This window comes from Cavia porcellus, unplaced genomic scaffold (assembly GCF_034190915.1).
Source record: "Cavia porcellus strain 051 isolate PalLab524CR breed Dunkin Hartley unplaced genomic scaffold, mCavPor4.1 scaffold_31, whole genome shotgun sequence".
In the NCBI taxonomy this organism is placed as follows: Eukaryota; Metazoa; Chordata; class Mammalia; order Rodentia; family Caviidae; genus Cavia; species Cavia porcellus.
This window is the reverse complement of record NW_026947514.1, coordinates 12,611,522-12,630,901: the sequence shown is the minus strand read 5'-3', so window position 1 is coordinate 12,630,901 and position 19,380 is coordinate 12,611,522. Positions and strand designations below refer to the sequence as shown.

At 47.8% G+C, this 19,380-nt stretch overlaps 1 protein-coding gene across 1 annotated transcript in view; it reads left to right on the top strand.

Moving 5' to 3' along the window:
* The window catches only part of Dglucy (D-glutamate cyclase), a 53,891-nt gene that overhangs the window by 6,042 nt on the left and 28,469 nt on the right, over positions 1–19,380 (top strand). Inside the window, 7 exon segments of the mRNA XM_013155188.3 lie at positions 250–290; positions 293–409; positions 412–513; positions 4,399–4,603; positions 10,171–10,269; positions 14,811–14,924; positions 14,927–14,959. Coding sequence (XP_013010642.3) covers positions 250–290; positions 293–409; positions 412–513; positions 4,399–4,603; positions 10,171–10,269; positions 14,811–14,924; positions 14,927–14,959 — 711 coding nt within the window.

Below are 19,380 nucleotides of genomic sequence, written 5' to 3'. Positions count from 1 at the left end.
CCAGCTCTAGCCTGCACCTCGTTTATTCTGCCATAGTAAACTCACCAGTACTCTACCGGAAGTCGGAGGCAACTGTTTAAACAGAACTTGATTTAGCAGTAGGTCAGCTTGTTCTAACTTGAAGTACGAGGGTGTCACTGGCAGAGTTAATGTCCAGATGCCACTGCACCGATCCGCAGTGGAAAGATGAGAATGTGCTGGGCATGGAGAAGGAGGGCTGGCCTCAGTCCCTCCTGCTGTGTGTTGCAGATGCTCCGCTGGCTTTCACCAGCATGCCGGGTTGCACAGTATGACCCATCTGAAAGATGCAAAGACTGCAGCCCAGTGTCTCACCCCTGAGAAAGTTCCAGAAATCCATCTCATTCCCCAAGACCCTTTGCACTACAGCATCGCGTCAGCTTCAGCTGATGATCAGAGAAGATCAGAGAACTAGAGTTGACAGTTGCCATAGACCCAGGTAAGAAACGAAGCATTTACACCTCATGACCTGAAGAAATGTATCATTCTTATAATGTTCAGAGGAAAGGGTAAGAGTGAGGGCAGGAGCTGGGGATGCAGGTCGGTGGTAGATGTCTTGCTCAGCGTGCACTAAGGCCCCGAGGTCCTGTCCTGGGACACACACACACACAGGATGTAAATTGTATCTACAATATGATTTTTTTAAATGCTTATTGAATCCCAGAAAGTCTAGAAATGCATGCAACAAAACACTCCTATTGATGGTCTCTGGATGATAGTATTATGGGTGATTTTTGCTTCCTTCTTTGTGTCAGCCCTAACATGTGAGAAGTTTGAGGGGTGAGTGTATTAGCTGGGCATGTGGCCCAGAACCAAACAGGTAAGCGAAATAGGTAAGAAGGAGGATAGTTCAAAGGTAGGCGAGAGCCACCATTTCTTAAAAATCCACATACAAGGGCTGGGGATGTATCTCAAGATGAGAGCACTTGCCTGACACGCATGAGGCTCTGGGTTCAATCCCCAACACTGCCAAAAAAAATTACGCATGTATTTAACAATCTGCCCATCTTCCCCTTTTGTGCTGTTTCTCTGGGATTCAGCATAAAACTGTTTTGTTTTTTTAAATCTGGAAGCAGGCGTAGGTGTACAAGGCTGGGGATCCCAGCAAGCGGGACGGTGACAACCTCACAGCAGTTTGCAGCCATCATGTACATTGTATTTTGCATCTCAGGAAAAGGAGAACTTTTCTGCACTTTGCAAGCCATTGGTTTCCTAGGCTTGGGACAGGGTTTGCGGGAACCCAGGGGGTCTGCTGATCCCAGTTAGAAAAAGGTTTGCTCAAAGCTGGTTGAGGGCTTTTAACTTGTAGTTGCGCCTACATTTAGGAGCTCAGTGTCTGACCGAGGCCGCCAGCAGAGGGCGCTGTTTCACCCTCTGTAGTGTGTGGTCTGTTCCTTGTAGGCAAATGCCCAGGAGTGTCGACTCTGCCTCAGTTTCCTCATCAGCCTCCTGACAATTATACAGCCCTCCCACGGTGACAACAAGTAATAAGAACAATGACGATCATCTCGGGAGTTTTCACTCTGTCAAATATCCTGCTAAAAGCGCTTCCATGTTCCACGTTAAGCTCTTTCAGTGACTGAAACAGCCCTTACTACTTAACACATAAGGAAACTGAGTCAAATAAGGTTAAGAAACTTTTCCAAGTCCACAAATCTAGTAGATAGTTAGGGCAGCACTTGACCTCAATCTGAGCTGCTTCTAGTGACTGTGAGTGAAAACAGTGCCTTGTGGAGCATTGGTGTAGACAGCCAGGGAGTCCATCTATCTCCTAGGGCCGGCATGGTAGCCAAGATCCCACCCGAGCAGAACAGCTTTAGAAATGGGTGCTTTTCTCTCCCAGGAACAGAGAATTGGCATTTGCTAATCTTTTTGCTAAGCCACCGGGCACGGCTCTTTGCCTGGTTCACCCATTCATTCTGTGCAAACTATGGTTTGCTTTGCCTACAAGTGCGCAGGAAATCTGGAGCCCAAGCCTCAGATCGCAGACACACCTGGGGAAATATATTCATCGCAGCTGTACATTAGGTGGTCGATCACCTGGGTGGATGTTTTACATTTTTTCCACCATATTTTCTCCCTCACAAGTAGTCTTACCCAGGCGCTCGGCTCTTCCACTCAGCCAGGGGCATGAGGAGAAATGAATTATTAACTCTGCCAATACTTCCACTTTCAAAAGGAAGAAGCAGAAAGTAAATTTACTACCAGCGGCCACGCACCCACTGCTAAATAAGGATGATCGGCGGTCCTCACAGCGCGCCCATCCGTGTTCCTGCAGTCTGGGAGTCAGGGCTGAAGCGTGAGGTCACCCGAAGGCAGATTTACAACTGTCTGGATGCGCCAGTGTCATTGAAGGGCCGTCTTCAATTCTCAAGAACAAGAAATGATTTTGTTTCTGACTCTATTAAATAAGGACATATAAGATTAACGACACTGTGGGGTGTATTGAGCATTACTCATTGGGTACGGCTCAGACATTTTAAAAGGACACTGCTTTGCATTTGAGCAGACTGGAGAATACATATAATATAAATTATATGTAATAATCTTGGCACTTATTATAAAATCATAAATAGACGTCTGGCTTTCAGCTGACAAAATTCTCTGTGCGTTTGTTTCATTGGTGCCCCCCCCCGCACCTTATGAAATAGATTTTATCCTAATTTTTAAAAAATATTGTCCTTCTTTTCCCATCAGTGTGCATTAGAGAAGCATCAGAAAAGATATAAAAATAGAGAGCAATAAAAATTACCAGAATCCCACTGCAATCCCGCTGCAAACGCCAGTACTAGCTTTCGCGCTTGCCTGTAAGGACTTTCCCTCCGTCTCGAGCCTCTGCGTGAATGTGTAGATGCACCAGAATCTTCTGTGATGATTTCAGAACTTGCTTTTACTTTTTAACGTATTGCAAACATCGTTCTGTGTCATGGTCTTCTACAGCATCCTTTTTACTGTTTGCAGAGTTCCTTTATACAAGTGAATCACCATGCGACCTGTTATTCTGACATCATAAACAATGCCACAGCGAGCACTCACTCTGCATACTCATGACCGCTTTACTGTGGATGCCGCGTATTAGAAGTGAGCTGCTGGCTCCTGTGAAATGTGCAGATCTAAGATAAGAGTCACCCTCCGGACAGAACTGGTCCAGTTTGCACAGCCTTCATATGCTTCATATGCCTCCACAGTCTTCATATGCCTGGACCATCCCATTCTCCACCTAGGAAAACTGAGGCTCAGAGAGGTTGAGGGATGCGGCCAAGGACACACAGACATGATGTTCTGGAGCTGTTCCTGCAGAATAGGCTCCCCACATCCTTCATGCTGCACCCCTCCAATGCGAGGCAGTGCCTCTTCCCTTCCCTGTGCCTACCTCTGATTTCGTCCACAGCCACAGCTCCTAAGCCATGCTCTGCCTTTACGTGGCACTGCCTGCTCAGGGGTGACCTGAGTGGAGACAGAAGCATGATGTTGTGTGACAAAGGTCAGGAGGCTGCTGCCCAGCTGGGTCCAGCTTGGCAGCCTCCGGTGGACATTCCTAGCACATGCCACTGTGCCCTACCTGTGTCCCCTGCCCTGCCTGCGTTTGGCCTGCAGCTGCAGTGGGCGACTCCCGTCCGGAAGCTTCCTGCCTAAGCTTGGTCTCTGCTCCTGGAGGGGTGGGGACTGCAGTCTCTGTCCCCCAGGACCTTCTCCACCACAGCAGGCACAGCCCAGGGAGGGGTCAACACCCCGATGGGCAACACTCCCTTGGGAGTCCACTTGTCCACTCACAATCCTTCAATGGCCTTTCTCTCCCTTTCCTGTCTTCTTTTCTTGGGTTTGCCTCGCACTAAAATACATGTGCCACGTCCTCTGTTTAGGATCTCCTGTTGGGGACTCCACTGTGCATATACTGCCATGTCCCTTCCTCCTTCTGTATTCCTGTGTTAGCGTTTGTCAAACTTCCTCGACAAATACACCCAAGAAGCAATGCACAAATAAAACAAAGCTTATGCTCCTCGCAGCACAACCCAGGGAATGCTGACCAGGTAGCGTCCTAGGCCAGCAGGAAGAGTTGGGCTCCGTCAACTCGAGGACCCACAGCTCTGCCATTGTACCAGGTGACACCCAGGGGGCTCTGGATACCAGCTTTTCAGTCCCAAGAATAAAGAGTTTGGAGAAAAACACCAGAAGTATAGGGCAAGGTCAGAGGCGACACTGTCATTTCCACTCCTGTTTGCCCACGACTCTTCACTCCTGGGCTGGGAGGAGGAAAGAAAGCATCTGGTAAGTAACTCAAAGTCCCTGCCGCATTCCTCCAACCCACTTCTTGGAAAAACAATGCAAACAGTCAAAAAACCCAAACCACTCAGCATAGGTTTCTACTTTAAACACAAGTCGCTGTCCCTTGGCCACTCCGTGCTGATCACCATCGGATTGCCCACGCATTTCAATCACGAGCCCCCGGAAGAGATGGATGGTCCTCCGGGAGGCATTGCCCTGACCACCTTCCTGCAGGCCCTGGGGAAGGAGGGCTCCATGGTGGTTGACCAGAAAGCCTTGACCTTGCACAGGAAGCTTGTCGAGGATGCTGTCGAGCAAGGTGAGCAGTGACACGGGCTCAGTCTGTTCCCCTAAATAGGCCTCTGTGGCAGACGGTGGAAGGAGCCAGTGAGTGATGGCTCTGTCACCCAGGCCCTGGGCTGTGCCCTTGACAAAATATGTTTTCTTAAGAGCTCAGAAAAACTCTTTGTTGTAAGCAGCACTGTTCCTATTTTATAGAGAAGAAGACTGAGGCTCCAAGAGGGCCAGGTGATTTACCCAGGCAAGACTGGTACACTGGAACTTGACCTTGGGTCCCCCAAGCTGAAAAACACCAGCTGCCCTCCCCGTGGGATGAGGAGTGACCCCAGGCCACTGGAGATGAGGACGGGTAGTATAGAGGGGTCTCTTCAAGTCCAGATGGGCAGGGATGTGTTGGCACACCTGGGGCCATCTGGGCTGCAGGCGCAGGAGACTTGGGGTCCCCATGGTGCTGTCAGAGGATGCGATTGCCTTGGGCTACTCCTCTCCTCTCCTCCATCCTGAGGAAGGGCCGCTCAGGCATAAGCTGGAGCCTGGTGAATCTAGCTGCTTCCCACCACCTGTCTGTCCGGGTCCCTCAAAGTGCATTCTTTAAAGAAGTATTTTGTCCCTCTGGCATTTCTAAAGGGCCTTGACTCCAGGATAGCTAACCCTGAAGTACCCAACTGGAACTTTTAAGAGTGCTGTGTCTGTGTGTGACCCCCTCTCATGCCACAGATGTGGGCTGAGTGCCTGCTGTGTGCCAGGCATGGTTTTAGGCTCTTGAGATCCATCTTTGAGTAAAACCAACCATCCTGCCCTCACAGAGCACTTGTTGTATGGTGCGACAGGTAATAAACTTCAAAAGTGTGCCGTGGGTCAGGAAGCGACAATATTAGGAGAGAGATGGGGGAGGGGGAATGGGGACAGAGGGGCTGGGCAGGGGGCTGCTGCCGTAGACAGGAGAATGAGGGAAGACTTCAGAAGGCGACAGGCGAGCCCAGACTCAAAGTTGATGGTAAGTGGCCTCCCCAAAGCTGGGCACAACCACTCCACCCAGAACTGTGGGCTGATCCTCTCAGGGCACTCAGCCTACTGGTGACAGGAGTTACGAGCCTGGACGGACTCTCATCCTTTGGTGACACAGGCCTGGGTGGAACTGAGCCTCAGTCCCTGCAGCAATGACCTTCAAAACACAATTTCTTTCTCTCTGCTTTCCTGCCTTTCTATCTTGCTTTTCCTGTTCCCTGCCAGCAGCTTCCTGGCACCATCTTCTAAGAAACCACCTGCACCCCAGGCTCAGCTCTGCTTTTGGGGTGCTCAGGACAGAGGAATGGCACAGGGGCGCGCGGAGCTGAGAAGACGTAACTAAATTCTGTGTATGTTTTGCAGATGGGGCCAGCATAACTTCCTGTAGACTGGATATGAGTGTAAGAGAAAAGAGTTAAGGACTGTACTAAGCTTTTGGCTTGAATAACCGAGAGGACAGAGTCCCTGTGAACTTAGCACGGAAGTCCAGCGTGGAGCCGGCTGGAGGTGTAAAGCCAGGGTCTGGGGCTGACGTTCAGACAGCACTGGTGGGACTTTACAATGGTGCAGATGCATAGAACACAATATAGCAGCTGCTTGGAGAATCAAAAATGAAGTTCCCGGGGCTGGGGATTTAGCTCAGCGGCATAAACACCTGCCTTGTAAGCAGGTGGTCGTGAGTTCGATCCCTGATACCGATTAGAAAAAACAAAAAAATGAAGTTCCCTCTTGCTCCAGACATTCTATTTGTTGGCATTCACGTCCCAAAGGAGTTAAAGCAGGTGCTCAAGAGATATTTATCCACTGATGCTCCCAGCAGCACTGTTCCCAGTAGCAAAAGCAAGGTGGGGCTGGTTGTACAACAGTGTGAATGTACTTCACACCACTGAGCTGTGCATTTAAAAGAGTTAAAACGGTCAGTGTTATGTTGTACTTTTTCATAAGTAAGAATTTTTACAAAGAGGGTAGGCTTGCAAGCCTTAAGTTCAGGTCTGGAAAGGCAGCCGGAAGTAGGGGATGCTCGCAGGAGCGCCCCCTGGCGGGAAGGTCGCATCCGAGGGCTGCTGGTGGGCTGGGGGGGGGGGTGTCTCTTCCGTGAAGACGCTGGGGAGATGGCTGTGGGGATGGAGCAAACATTCAAGGTGCAATCGCGAGTCAAGAGGACCAGGAGCACGCAGGAGCAGCCTAGGAATGCAGGGAGAGGGAAACTGAGGGACCGTGTGGTCATGGCAGAGAAAGCCTTCAAGGAGGAAAGGACAGCCTGCAGTGTCAAAAGTGCTCAGAGGCTGACGCCGTCCCCATCAGACAACTGCTCTGGTAGCTATTTTTAGAAGCCTTCTTTCCAGAAGTCACCGTGCCCTCCAGGCTGGACCGAGAGCCGAGCTCCAGGGACTGTGCCGCAGAGAGCTAGGTCTCACCCACATGCTCCCTTGGGTGCGAGAGAAGCTCTATTGGATTTTTGCAGAACTCACTACATTCAGATGAGGAAAATGAAAGCAATTTGGCCTTTAATGAAGATTAGTGCAGTCCGTTTGATAAATGAGGCCTCGATGTTTTTGAAAAGGAAAGGAAAGGTCATTTCCTCACTGTCTTGAGCGTAAACCGACCAATGTCTTTCTCCCAAGTGAAGTGCAGAAGCAGGTCTCCTTGGAGCCTCCTGTTTAAGAGTCTCGTGTCCTTTGTCATGCGTGTGCCCCCCTCCGAATGCGTCACGTTCCCCATCCCGTGTGGCTCTGTGATACCCCTTCTGACTGGTGTCCTGTGTCTTTGACCAGCTTCAAGGAAATGAGAAACAGTAGCCTTTACTTAGCCCCTTTTTGCACCCGCCTCCCTGTCAGGTAGCTTGCAAGTGTCGGGGAGTTTATGGTCTGCACAAGGTCAAGTGGCCTAGAAGTGGCAGGAGATCCCCACCGGGGTGGTTGGCTGCAAGTTCAGCCGCCTCCTTCTGGATTCCCAGACTGCCCCACCCCCCACCATGGGAAGGGCGGGGCTTTCAGCCTGTCCTGACCCCGCCCACTGTCTCCTTGCCTTCCCCCATAAGATGTGGGGGCGCCGGTAGGAAGAGGGGAGAAGCCACAGTGAGAAAGGGGTACTTTCAAATATCTGGCAGATTCTTTGCCTCACTGCGCCCCATACGTCCCTTGGAGTGGCAGTGACACTTAAGAGCTCAGGGGTAGCAACTTGGTGGAGACAGTGGGCAGAGGGGGGACCGCTGCGCTGAAGCTTCATTTGTAACTTGAGCTCGCGGCTTTGACATAGACTGGAACAGCACAGATGTGTTTATTTGCTTGACTTCCTAGGAGTGTGAAGGGCCAATGATAATGGAGATTCTGGAGGTGGCGAGCCACTTCCAAGGCTACTCACTAGCACCTCTCCAGGGCCGCAGGCAGATGGAGCCCCTGAAGAACCAGTGGGACCCCAGGAGTTGGGTCCTTCGCACCCTGCAGTCTTCAGCTCTGCATGAGGACTTAGTCCCAAGCCAGTGGATGAAGGAGCCCGGAGTCTACCTCATGTACCTGGGAGATGGATTCATTGATGAAAGCCAAGTTAATTTTGTTTTATTTGGGGAATTTTTGTATGTTTTCATATATTCTACAATACTATATCTTATGTTTATCATTAGAAGTGGCGCCATTGTAGGCCAATAAATATATGAAGAAATGTTCAGCATAGCTGGCTGTTAGCAAACTGCAAATCAAAACAACATTGAGATTGCCTCTTGCTCCAGAAAGAGTGACCATCACCAAGAAATCAAATAATAACAAATGCTGGTGAGACTGCTGGACAAAAAAGAATCCTTCTACATTATTGTGGGAATGTACACTAGTACTGCCACTATATAGATCGGTATGAAGCTGCCTCAAAAATTAAAAGTAGAAATCTATTTGACCCAATTATTCTCTTTCTCAGTATCTTCCTAGAGTGAAAGCCATCATAAGACAGTGACACACACCCATGTTTATAGCACCACAGTTCATCACAGCTAAATTGTTCATCAACAGATAAATGGATTTTTTAAAATGTGGTACTTACACACCATGGAGTCCTACTCTGCATAAAGAAAGATAAACTTGAGTCAACTCCTTATACAGCAGTTTTATATGTCTTTTTAGTTTATGTGTCTATAGGAATATGTTTAGTTCTGTCCTGCTTTGTTCTGTTTCTCCCTCTACTATAGAAAGGATAGAAATACATGTTAAGACTCATGCTTGCATAAAACCTATAAACAGTTTATAAGACCTGATCTTATGACACATGATGAAATGAACAAATAGTTTGAAGGAAAGAAAGGGGCACTGCAGTACCCAGTGCTGATTCCGGAGTGTTATGATGTGAAATCCAGCAATATTATTAATCTTTGTTCAGAAGGATTTTAATCTAGTAAGTTTTGTTAGGTCTCAACATAAATGAAGATATGGATAAATGCATTCATGTCTAAATGTATAGGATTGATAGCCATATTACTTAGTTTTTGTTGGATAGTTGAACAGAACTGTTTGCAGTCTCCCTGGTTGAATTCCCATTTATATGTTCCACTTTTGTATCTTGAACAACTATTTGTGGGGGGACGATATGTACACATCAACTAGTGATTTATTACTGTTTCTTTTCTTTGAAAGTATGTACTATTTCTGCCTGTTTTTATTTTGTTTTGTCTTTCTTTAAATAATAAAAGAAAAAAGAAAGAAAATGAATGGACCCCGAGACCATAATTTTTAGTGAAATAAGTGAGACACATGAGCTTAAAATATTGCATGGTGTCTCTTACATGAGAAACCCAAATTATAAATACAGAGCGAGATAAGAGATAAACCGTCAGAAGGAGGGTGATAGATTTTCTCAAATGGGAAGGGATCAAAAGGTGGCAATGGGGAAGGGAAAGGGCAGGAAAAAAGGAGTTAGGATGTGCGTGTACCAAGTCCACACAAGAGATGTAAACGCTGTGTACTGCACACACGTACTAATAAAAAGAAAGGAAGGGAAAGGTGCCATTTGAAAGAGTCAGACTCACTTTGGAAATCACTCTCATGCAGCGGGGCAGGGATTTAGTCATGAAAACTGGAGTCCCAATCCTGAGATAAACACAACTTTGCCCATGTTATTTAGCGTCTTTCAACCTCAGTTTTTCCTCTTTGTAAAATGGGAACAGTAGTGAGTTTCACTGAACAGAAATGTTGGGGAGATGAGAGTGTGCGTGTGAGGCCCTCAGGAGAAGCCTGGTGCACATTCACTGTGGGCACACGAGTGTGAACCCAGCGCTCCCCACAGCACCGGGCAGGGGCAGAACAGGCCTTGGCTTCGGCTGGCGCTCTGGGCATCTTCAGCACAGCGAATTTGCCCACCCATCCTTACTGGCCCACTTCCACCCTCCAGCCCATCCTGGCCCTAGAGTTTCCTCTGGACCAAAAGGGAATTTTGTTCTCTGCATCACAGCCTCACTGTGTTCCACAAAGCACCCAGCTTGGAGCTGCCATTCAGTAACTCTCACAGAGAAGTCCAGAGAAGTTTTTGAAAAGCAAATGTGAATTTCCAAAACATAATGCCAGACCTAAGGTGTCCGCCCATTGCCTTTTCTAGGTGTTCTGAAGACCCAGATCCCACTATTGACTTACCAAGGAAGGTCAGTGGAAGATGCTCAGGCCTTTCTATGCAAAGATGGGGACACCAAGTCACCCAGGTGCATGTGTCTCATCCCACATTAATGGCACGGTGGGAAAGCCCACGTGCTCTTGACTTTACCACCACAATTTCTGCAAACCCCAGACCTCGAGAGAACTAAGCCTTGAGGCCAGGAAACAGGTTCTGCTGGGCCGCTCTGGTACACAAGGCAGGGGGCAGGCCTCGCGGTACACAGGGGGCTTCACAGAGCACATCAAAAATAGCAAGCCCATGCTTGCTATTGGGAGGAGAGATGCCAGGTCTTCCCGACACGGGGAGGAGATATGGCAATTACTTTTAATAAGAAAAAAGGCCAGCAGTCTTTCCAACTTTATGTCAAGATCATTAAGACAGAAGTAAAATCATTTCCATTAGGGCACTCAGAACCTTTGGAAAATGAAATGGAAATCATGTTTTATACCTGTGAAGTAGCCATAAGTACTCTTATGAACTGTGTGTGTGTTTCTTACTGTGAGTATAGTCAAGCCTTTTGAAAAATAGGTGTTTATTGTATATAGAGATGCATTTGGATCTTATCATTTGTAACACTGTGTTTTGCATACATTTTTCCCAGTAATCCATGGAAATACATTTTATGTTGCAAATCAGGATAGAGAGCACACACAGACACAACTGAAATAGACGTCTCAAAAAGCAATTTTGCTCTTGCAATATTGCAAGGCTCACCGTGCTTCTATGTGCAATGTACCGTGATGCATTCTGCGCTGGTCTGTTCTATTCCACCTTTTGAAAGGTACTGATCGGACTGACATATTTATTTCATAACCTGCTAACAAATGTGATTGAGTATTTTTGGACAGTCAATTTGAAGCAGCGCAGAGAAAATGAGATCAGAAGGAGCCAAAGCAGGAGGCCTTTAATGCGGGCATGGGAGAGCCTCCTCCGGGGCTGGGGCTACAGAGGCTCTCAAATGAGAACAAAGAAGTGGGATTACTTTGATCAGTTTTGGCTGGGGAGGAGTTTGGGAGGTGGGCAGAAAGACATATTAACTGCTGATCTGAAGGAGCATCTGCCTGGGTAAAACAGGAGACAGAAAGGTTTACTGGGGGCTAGAGCCGGAGTCTCTCTGGCTGATGGTTGTGGAGTCTTGGGATTGGAAAGAGCTCAGCACATGCACAAATAGGGAGTGGGATGTTCATTTCTGGAATGAGAAGGAGAATGTAGAAGTTACTCTTGGAGAGGTAAGTTGTTTTTCTGGGTTGGTACCAAGTTGGGAGGGTGTTGCTAAGCCCCAGGCTAGCAGAGCCTATCAAAATATCCACTTAGAGTTTTAAAACGCTGCATTAATAGTCCTGGAGGGCATAGCTGTATCCAGCTCCCAGCAGAAGCATGGATCCAGAGTCACCACAGAGAGAGTGGTCGAGGGTCTGCTGTGTTGCTTACAGCTGCTACAGGTGCACCCGAGGAGGGTTTCTGCAGACGCTCCTCGCTTCACGACTGAGGTCTGTTCCGGCAGTTAGATCATTAAATGCATTGGTTGATACATGAGAATTTGCATGTGGTGAGCACAGTACAGTATTCTGCACAAGGACGTGGTCAAAGGAAACCCCCACCGGGTGGCTCTGCTTCCGTTTGCATAACTCTGACACAGAGTACTGAAATATATGACAACCAATGATAAAACAAGTGCGGTACTTACAGTATATCAGCAAACAAGGTCTACTGTGCCAAAAAAACCAGAAGGTATAGCCGTACCCCCCAAATAAAGACATTGAGGTTCGTGACCAAGATGTACGCAAATGCACACACACAAAAAAAAGATGGGTCTTACATCTTGGCGACAGGGTGTCAGTCTGAAAGCCATTAGGAGGTAGGTCGTTGAATGAGGGCTCTTCTGTATTCCGTGTGAACCGTGGCTCCCGGGAGAAAGTCAGAAGTCCTCCTGGTGGGACCCTGATGGCAGGTGCTGTAGAGGTCACTCTGTGTGCTGAGTAGAGGGGAGCAGGTAGGCCAGCGCTCCCCACGTTTGCACACTGTCCACCAAACTAAGTGGATCCTTGGGGGCTGAGACCCCAGCACCACTGCCCCCCACACCTGCAGCTGCCTTCTCCTGGGTCACGTGCAGAAAGAGCTCCCCGCCCCAGACAAGCATCGGTGCTGACCTTGGCAACTCCTGTTGTAATGGCCTTTCCAACACTGCTGGGGTTGGCTGAGGGGACATCTGGGGTCCACACCCTCTTCCTCCTGCTCATTCTGTTCTCAGCTGCTTGGCTATGCCTGGCAGGGAGGCCCGGGATTGTATTCTAAGACCTGCCTGGTGGTTCCACCTCAGGGCATAGGTGGCATAGGTGGTTTCATTTCAGCCCAACCACAGGACAAGGGCAGGTGTGGAGCTTTTGGTTTTTAAAAAGTACCAGGCCACACATTTGCAGCTAAGATTTTTTTTTAATTGACATGAAATACACATAATCTAAAATGTATTGCCATGTTAACCTTTTTTTCTTCGGGTACTGGAGACTGAACCCAGGGCTTTGCAGTTAGATCATTAAATGCATTGGTTGATACATGAGAACTTGCATGTTGGGGCTGGGGGTTTAGCTCAGCGGCATAAGCACCTGCCTTGCAAGCAGGCAGTCATGAGTTCAATCCCCGGTACCAATAAAAAAAAAAAAAAAAAAAAAGAACTTGCATGTGGTGAGCACAGTACAGTATTCTGCACAAGGACGTGGTCAAAGGACACGTGGTCTAAGCACACAGGACTCTGCAACAGAGCTATATTCTAGCCCCAGGTTCAACCACTTTTAAGTGTACAGTTCAGTGATATCAAATACATTTATAGGCAGGCATGGTGGCACATGCCTGCAATCTCAGCCCTTGGGAGGTTGAGGCAGGAGGATCGTCGTGAGTTCAAGGCCAGCCTGGCCTATGAAAATGAGTTCAAGGACAGCCTGGTCTACAAAAGTGAGTTCAAGGCTGGCCTGAGCTGCGTAGTGAAACCCTGTCTCAAAAAAGATGAAAATAAATAAATAACTGTATAATCCCGCAGTCACCACTACCCGCTCCAGAACTTTTTGCATCTTCTCAAACTAAAACTCTGTCCACGTTAGACACCAATGGCCCAATCCCCACTCTTCCCAGCCCCAATCAACTAGCACTCTACTTCCTGGCTCTATGATTTTGATTCCTCTAGGTACCTCCTATAAGTAGAGTCAGTCAGTATTATCTTCTGATGACAAGCTATATCTCTTTGTATAATGTTTCTGGGATTCATCCATGTTGAAGCATGTATCAGAATTCCCTGTCTTTTCAAGACTGTATAACATTCCAAAGTATATTTATCCTATTCGTGCATCATTGAATCCATGGGCTTGCCTATTGTCAATAATGCTGCTAGGAACATGAAGGTAGCAATATATCTTCCAGTCCTTGATTTCAATTCTTTCGGATATATACCCAGAAATGAAATTGCTGGATCATAGAGTAATTCTAATTTAAAATTTTTGAGGCGCATACAATTTCCAACAGCAGGGATAAGATTCTGAAGAACTCCACCCTTAAGGGATTTAGAGACAAGCAGAAGCATAGGTCACATGCTCTTAAATGAGATGATCAACATCCCTGCTAATAATAACACCAACATGAACCGCAGCTGACACTTACTGAAGCCTAAGTAAGTGGTGGCCCCACGACAGGCATCACTTGTGTGTTTCCTCACTGAACCCTCCCAATGCTGAATGAGAACAATGCCGTTGCAATGAGACCCTGCAAATGCAGGAAAGGAGGGCTGGAGAGGTTAGTGAAAGAGTTTTGGCCCAGACAGGACACTGTAGCCAGTAAAGTCTCAGGCGGAACCAAGGAGCTCCATCCCCCCCACCCCTAGGAATTTACCTCTGGCACCAAAAGAGTACCAATGGGCTACCTGTGCATCCCTAATACCCCTCAGGCACCACCCCCAACCTAAGCTACAGATATGCCCCCACTCCACGTGTTCCAAGGAGAGATTGCCGACGGGGGGGGGGGGGGGGGGGGGGTACGCGCACCCCGGGGAATCGGGGGTCTCTCCCCGCATTCTTAAAATAAAGGTCATTTATATTTCATATTTCTTATCTTTTCAGCCGCTGCCTGCCCCACAGTTCTATCAGTTAGGTAGCTCCCAAGACTAATGGCAGGAGGACACAGAGTGGGTGGGGCCAGGACTACAGAATGTCACAGTCACATTCTGACCACTACCCTACCGTGTCCCTTATTTCTCTCTCTTTCTCCCTAAAGAAATTCAGTCTGTGTCCAGTTCACAAACCCTCTGTTTCAAATCCTTCTCTCTCATGTCTGTAAGGCGAACAAAATCCTGGGAGAAGGCAGCAGCGGGCCAACAGCAGCCAGGCCTCCCCATGTCTGGGGAGGATGAGGGGCACCTGGAGGGGGCACCAGCAATGCCCCTGTCCCTTCCCGAGCCCAGTCACCCTGACCATTGGCCTGCTGCTCTCTGCAGCCTCTGACCCTTGCCAAGATGTTGCCTGAGACCCAACGCTGGACTTAAGATGATACAGTAACCATGTCTGAGGCAGAGCTGGAGGACCTTCTGCCCTCACTTCCTGGCGGATTTGCCCACCTGCTGGCCATTGAGCATGCTGGATGGGCTGCCAACGGCAATTACCACAACACCAGGAAGATGACATTGAAGCACTTAGTGGACCCCACTGACGATCCGTTCCTCCAGCACAGAAGATTCCTGGAATCTCATTGATGGGTAAGTGGGCGTCTCGGAGAACCGTGGGCAAACGTGTCAGCACTAAATGTCTTCCTATTAAGTGTGGAGAGAGGGCAGGAGAGAGTGACACGGGGACCATCATCTTCCACGCCGAAGCTGTTCTTTGTTTATTAGTCTGTCTAGACGCTAATGACACAGCCATTTAGAAATGTGACATTCCCACAGCAAGAGGGAAAGTGACACGTACAGAGCATATTCTAGTTGCTAGAATCTGAAGTAGTAAGACTAATAATGAAACAATAACAATAATAAAATTGAGAGACAGCATATTATTTTGGTTATACAGGATGAAATGTGTTACGTATTATTTTATGAAACAGTCTCATTTTTAAATATCAAACATATGATTTCTGCAGGATTATTGTTATCAATATAATAATGTGATAGTGTTCATGCAAAACTTTAATTTATTAGAGAGGTTTTCTATCTGTTGTGTTAGTCACACCTTTTAAAAACCCTGTGAGCAGCTGGGTATAGTGGCATGGACCTACGTTCTTAACTACTCCGGAGGCTGAGGCAGGAGAATTGCAAGTGTGAGGCTAGCCCAGACAATTTAGCAGGATCCTCTCTCAAAATTAAAAAACAAAAAGGGCAGGGATGTTATAAAGAGTCTTTCCGGGTCCTAGTCACAGTTTATAAAGTCTATGTTTGTAATCCCATGAAACAGTTACTGGAATTCTAATGAGTTAATTCCAATCTACCACTTCCAGTGCGATCCACAATGAGAATAAAGATACTAACACATATTTATAGTTAGGGGGGGGTCAAGGGGGTCCTAAGTCCAGCCTAGATAGTGGTTCACCAGAACAAAGGCCCTACCCAGGACCCAGCCCAGATTTTATTTATCTCCAGGCTCAAACCCAGCTGACAGCCCTGGAACTGTGGCTCTTCATCCTGCAGGCTCAACCATGTTTTGGGGAGTCACGGGTCAGGGAAACAGTGACTGTTGCCTGGCTTCAAAGATTGTGCATCAGCACCTCAGCTGGCCCTATTTACATTGCTGGAGCCAACTGAAGGGAAAGGCAATGGCTTAGCCAGCTTTACACATGTCAGTACATAGAGTTAGGGACAGGTTTAGCAGAGTGGAGATAACTGCTCTTTGTACAGAGAGTCATCCAGGTGATCCTTCACAGGATGTCACTTGGTGCAAAGGTCCTAGGTCCAACCTCTGTATCATAAAAAGAAGAAAAACTGCAGGAGTGGGAGGACAGGTAGAAGAGCAGTAACTACCCAAAACTGGGAGCCAAGAGATGTTTTGAGATTGCCTAGCCGATTATGCTTGCTGGTAGAATGAGGAGCAGAATCCAGACTCCAGGAATCACTAAAAGAAATTTCCTCCTTTGGGGCAATCTCTGACCCTGGGGTAATTAAGGCCTGTCTGTCCTCTGTGCCTTTCCTCTCCATCCAAACACTTCGGAGTGTTTCCCAGACACATTAGGCCCCTTTGGCTTTTGAGGTTTGGAGGAGACAGTGATTAGAAAGTTTCTGCAAAGCGCTGGGCCTTTCCCGGAACAGTCGGTGGGTGTGGCACTCCCAGTGTGGCTGGCTTGGCTGACGCCCAGCTTCCTGTCACTTTGGGCTGGCAGGCAGGAAGAGGACCCAAGGCCTTTAGGGAGGAGTCCCAGGGTGAAGAATCTCAGGGCCCAGAAGGGCCATCAGCAATCAGGGTGAGAAGGAGCTGTGGAGGAGCCCCTTGTCCCCAACCCCCTTTGAATTGACTCTGTCTTTACTCTGGCACCCCGAGATGCTAAGAAGCCAGGTGGAGCTGGCTGGTCATGGTTTCAGACTACCCCTTGGTAGTCCCAGGAACACTTCTAGGTAGTGATATTTTCTGTGATTCAATGGGCTGGCATCAATTTGGAAAACCTTTCTAAGACAAATCATCAGGATGTGACAGGAAGGTGTTCGGTCCTTCACAATTGTCCCATTCTTTTGGCTGTCTGGTTTCTGATATTTAAGGGGGGTCAGCTATTGTTTCCCACTTCACTGTCCCACAGAAAAGCAAACTCATAAACAGCACATCATAATAAGGTCACATCATATGACTGAGGTCAATTGAGAATGACTCTCAAAGCTACCATATGCTCAGGAGTAGAGTTTTCTTTTTTCTTTCTTTCTTTTTTTTTTTTTTTTGGAAGGTGACTGAATCACAGGAACACAGGATATGCTGTTATGCTGTTAGAAGGTAGGGCCTGATCACAGGGGTGTGACTTGGAAAGGTTTTTTTTTTTTTGTCCCCTGCTCCTCCTTTCTCTGTTTGCTCTCTAGCTGCCTTGACATGAGCAGCTGTACTCTACCAGGCCTGTCTACCATGCCATTTCTGCCTTGACGCCAGCTGACCAGGCATAAACTAAGACCTCCAAAAACACAAGCTGAAATCAAGCCTCTCTTCCTTTAAATTGTGGCTGTCAGATTGCGTCTCAGCAGACAAGTTACTAAAACACAGAGCTACACCCGTTCTGTAGGATCAAGAGATTCAGTCTTCTGTCCTTGAGACACTGGGACACATCCTTTGCATCAAAAGTTATTGACACACACACACACACACACACACACACACACACACACACACACAGGGGGCTGGGGATTTAGCTCAGAGGCATAAGCACCTGCCTTGCAAGCAGGCAGTCGTGAGTTCGATCCCTGGTACCGATAAAAAAAAAAATAAAAGCTATTGACACAGCTCTCACTACTTTGCCTAGGCTGTTCCCAAACTCCTGAGCTCAAACAGTCCTGCCTCAGCTTTGCAAGTAGCTGGGATCAGGACTCTGAGCATACACATGGTGCTAGGTGCTCCAGCCATGGCTAGAAAGCAGCTTCGAGGTCTAGAGCACCTCAAAGGGCACTGGGCTTGAGCCTAGAACTTCACACATGCTAGCTGAGCACCCTGCTTCTGAGCTACACCCCTAGCCCTTTTATTTAGAGACAGGGACTTGCTAATTTGCCCAGACTGGCTTTTTAAAATCTTGATCCTGCAAAGGTGGAAATAGTTAAGAATTATTTTTAGCCTAACCTCCTCTCTGGAACATCATCCATTTCACCAGTGAATGAAATGGTTTTTAATATTTCTGTACTCTTGCACTCATTTATTATTCTAATTAACAGATCCTCTGGTGCTGCTGATCAGAGGAGCCTCTGGGCTGTGGTCTCTTTCAAATGCTAACCAGCCACCCCTGAGAGCATATTCCTGATTAGGGATCTCAGTTATTAGCCAGCTCCGCCCACCACCAAGTAGAAGAAAAAGAGCTACAAATACACATTTCACATTCTCTGAGCAGAAGCCCATCTGGTGGGTCACAGTTTACCTCTACCAGTGAAATGGCTTTTTGTTGTTGTTGATTTTTGTACTGGGGATCGAACTCAAGACCTTGCACTTGCCAGGCAGGCACTGTGCCACTGAGCTACATCCCCAGCCCATTCTACCAGAGGAATATTGTCCAGGACACACTGCAGTACAATGAAGAAGACAGAAAAAAAGAAGGAAAAGCAAACCTTCAGATTGTATTTTCAAGAAAACTGCAGTTTCTGTGCACAGCTGAAGTTACCCAGTTACAAAGCTTTTTTTTCCCTTCCAGAAAACTCATTCATTGTGTTCTAACCCAGCCCACAAAAGTGTGTGACACAGGAACACACTCCTAGGACAGGCAGACACCCCCAAGGCGGACACCCCCAAGATCACATAAATAAAAAGCCCCACCCCAGGCCACGATGCTCCTCCCTTTTGAGGTTCCCACTCGATTTTCTCTCCATGCGCACTTCTTTAATTCTGCTTAATACATCTATCCACCCCCTCACTGCCGCACCCTGCAATTCTTTTTCGTGACATAAATCAGTGAATCTACAACCCGCCCATGGGCAGGGTGAATTGAGGTCCCGTCTCCTTTTCAGGGAGCCTCCTCAGAGCACCCTATCTATTGCCAAGATTCTGGGGTACTATGAGTTCCTTCTAGGCTCTTGCCAAGTTCTTGTTGTTCTGAACAAAGAATTGAACAGGACACGTGCAAACAGTAGTGAGGTTTTATGTTTTTTAAAGGTAGAAAAAGAAGTAAAATCTACGGAGTGCAGGGCAGGGCACCGTGAAAGGGAACACAGTGGCAGCCAGGTTCATGGCCATCTTTATATCCCTGTCTGACGTCAGAGCCAGGCCGTGCTATCAGAAGCCTGCTTGATTTAACTCCCAAAGAAGGGAACACAGCATTCTCTGGTTAGTCCCAGGTTCAGGGCTTGGATTTCCAGAACTGGCAGGTTATGGAAACTCCCTTGCTTACCCAGTTGGTCGCCCTCTAATCTCCTGCCTCAATCTCGTGACAACGCTAGCAAAGCCTAGTGAGCGCCAGCCACGCCAGGGGGGACCCTGCATGTCACCATGCCCTCGTCTCCTGAAGGGGGAAAAATCTCCT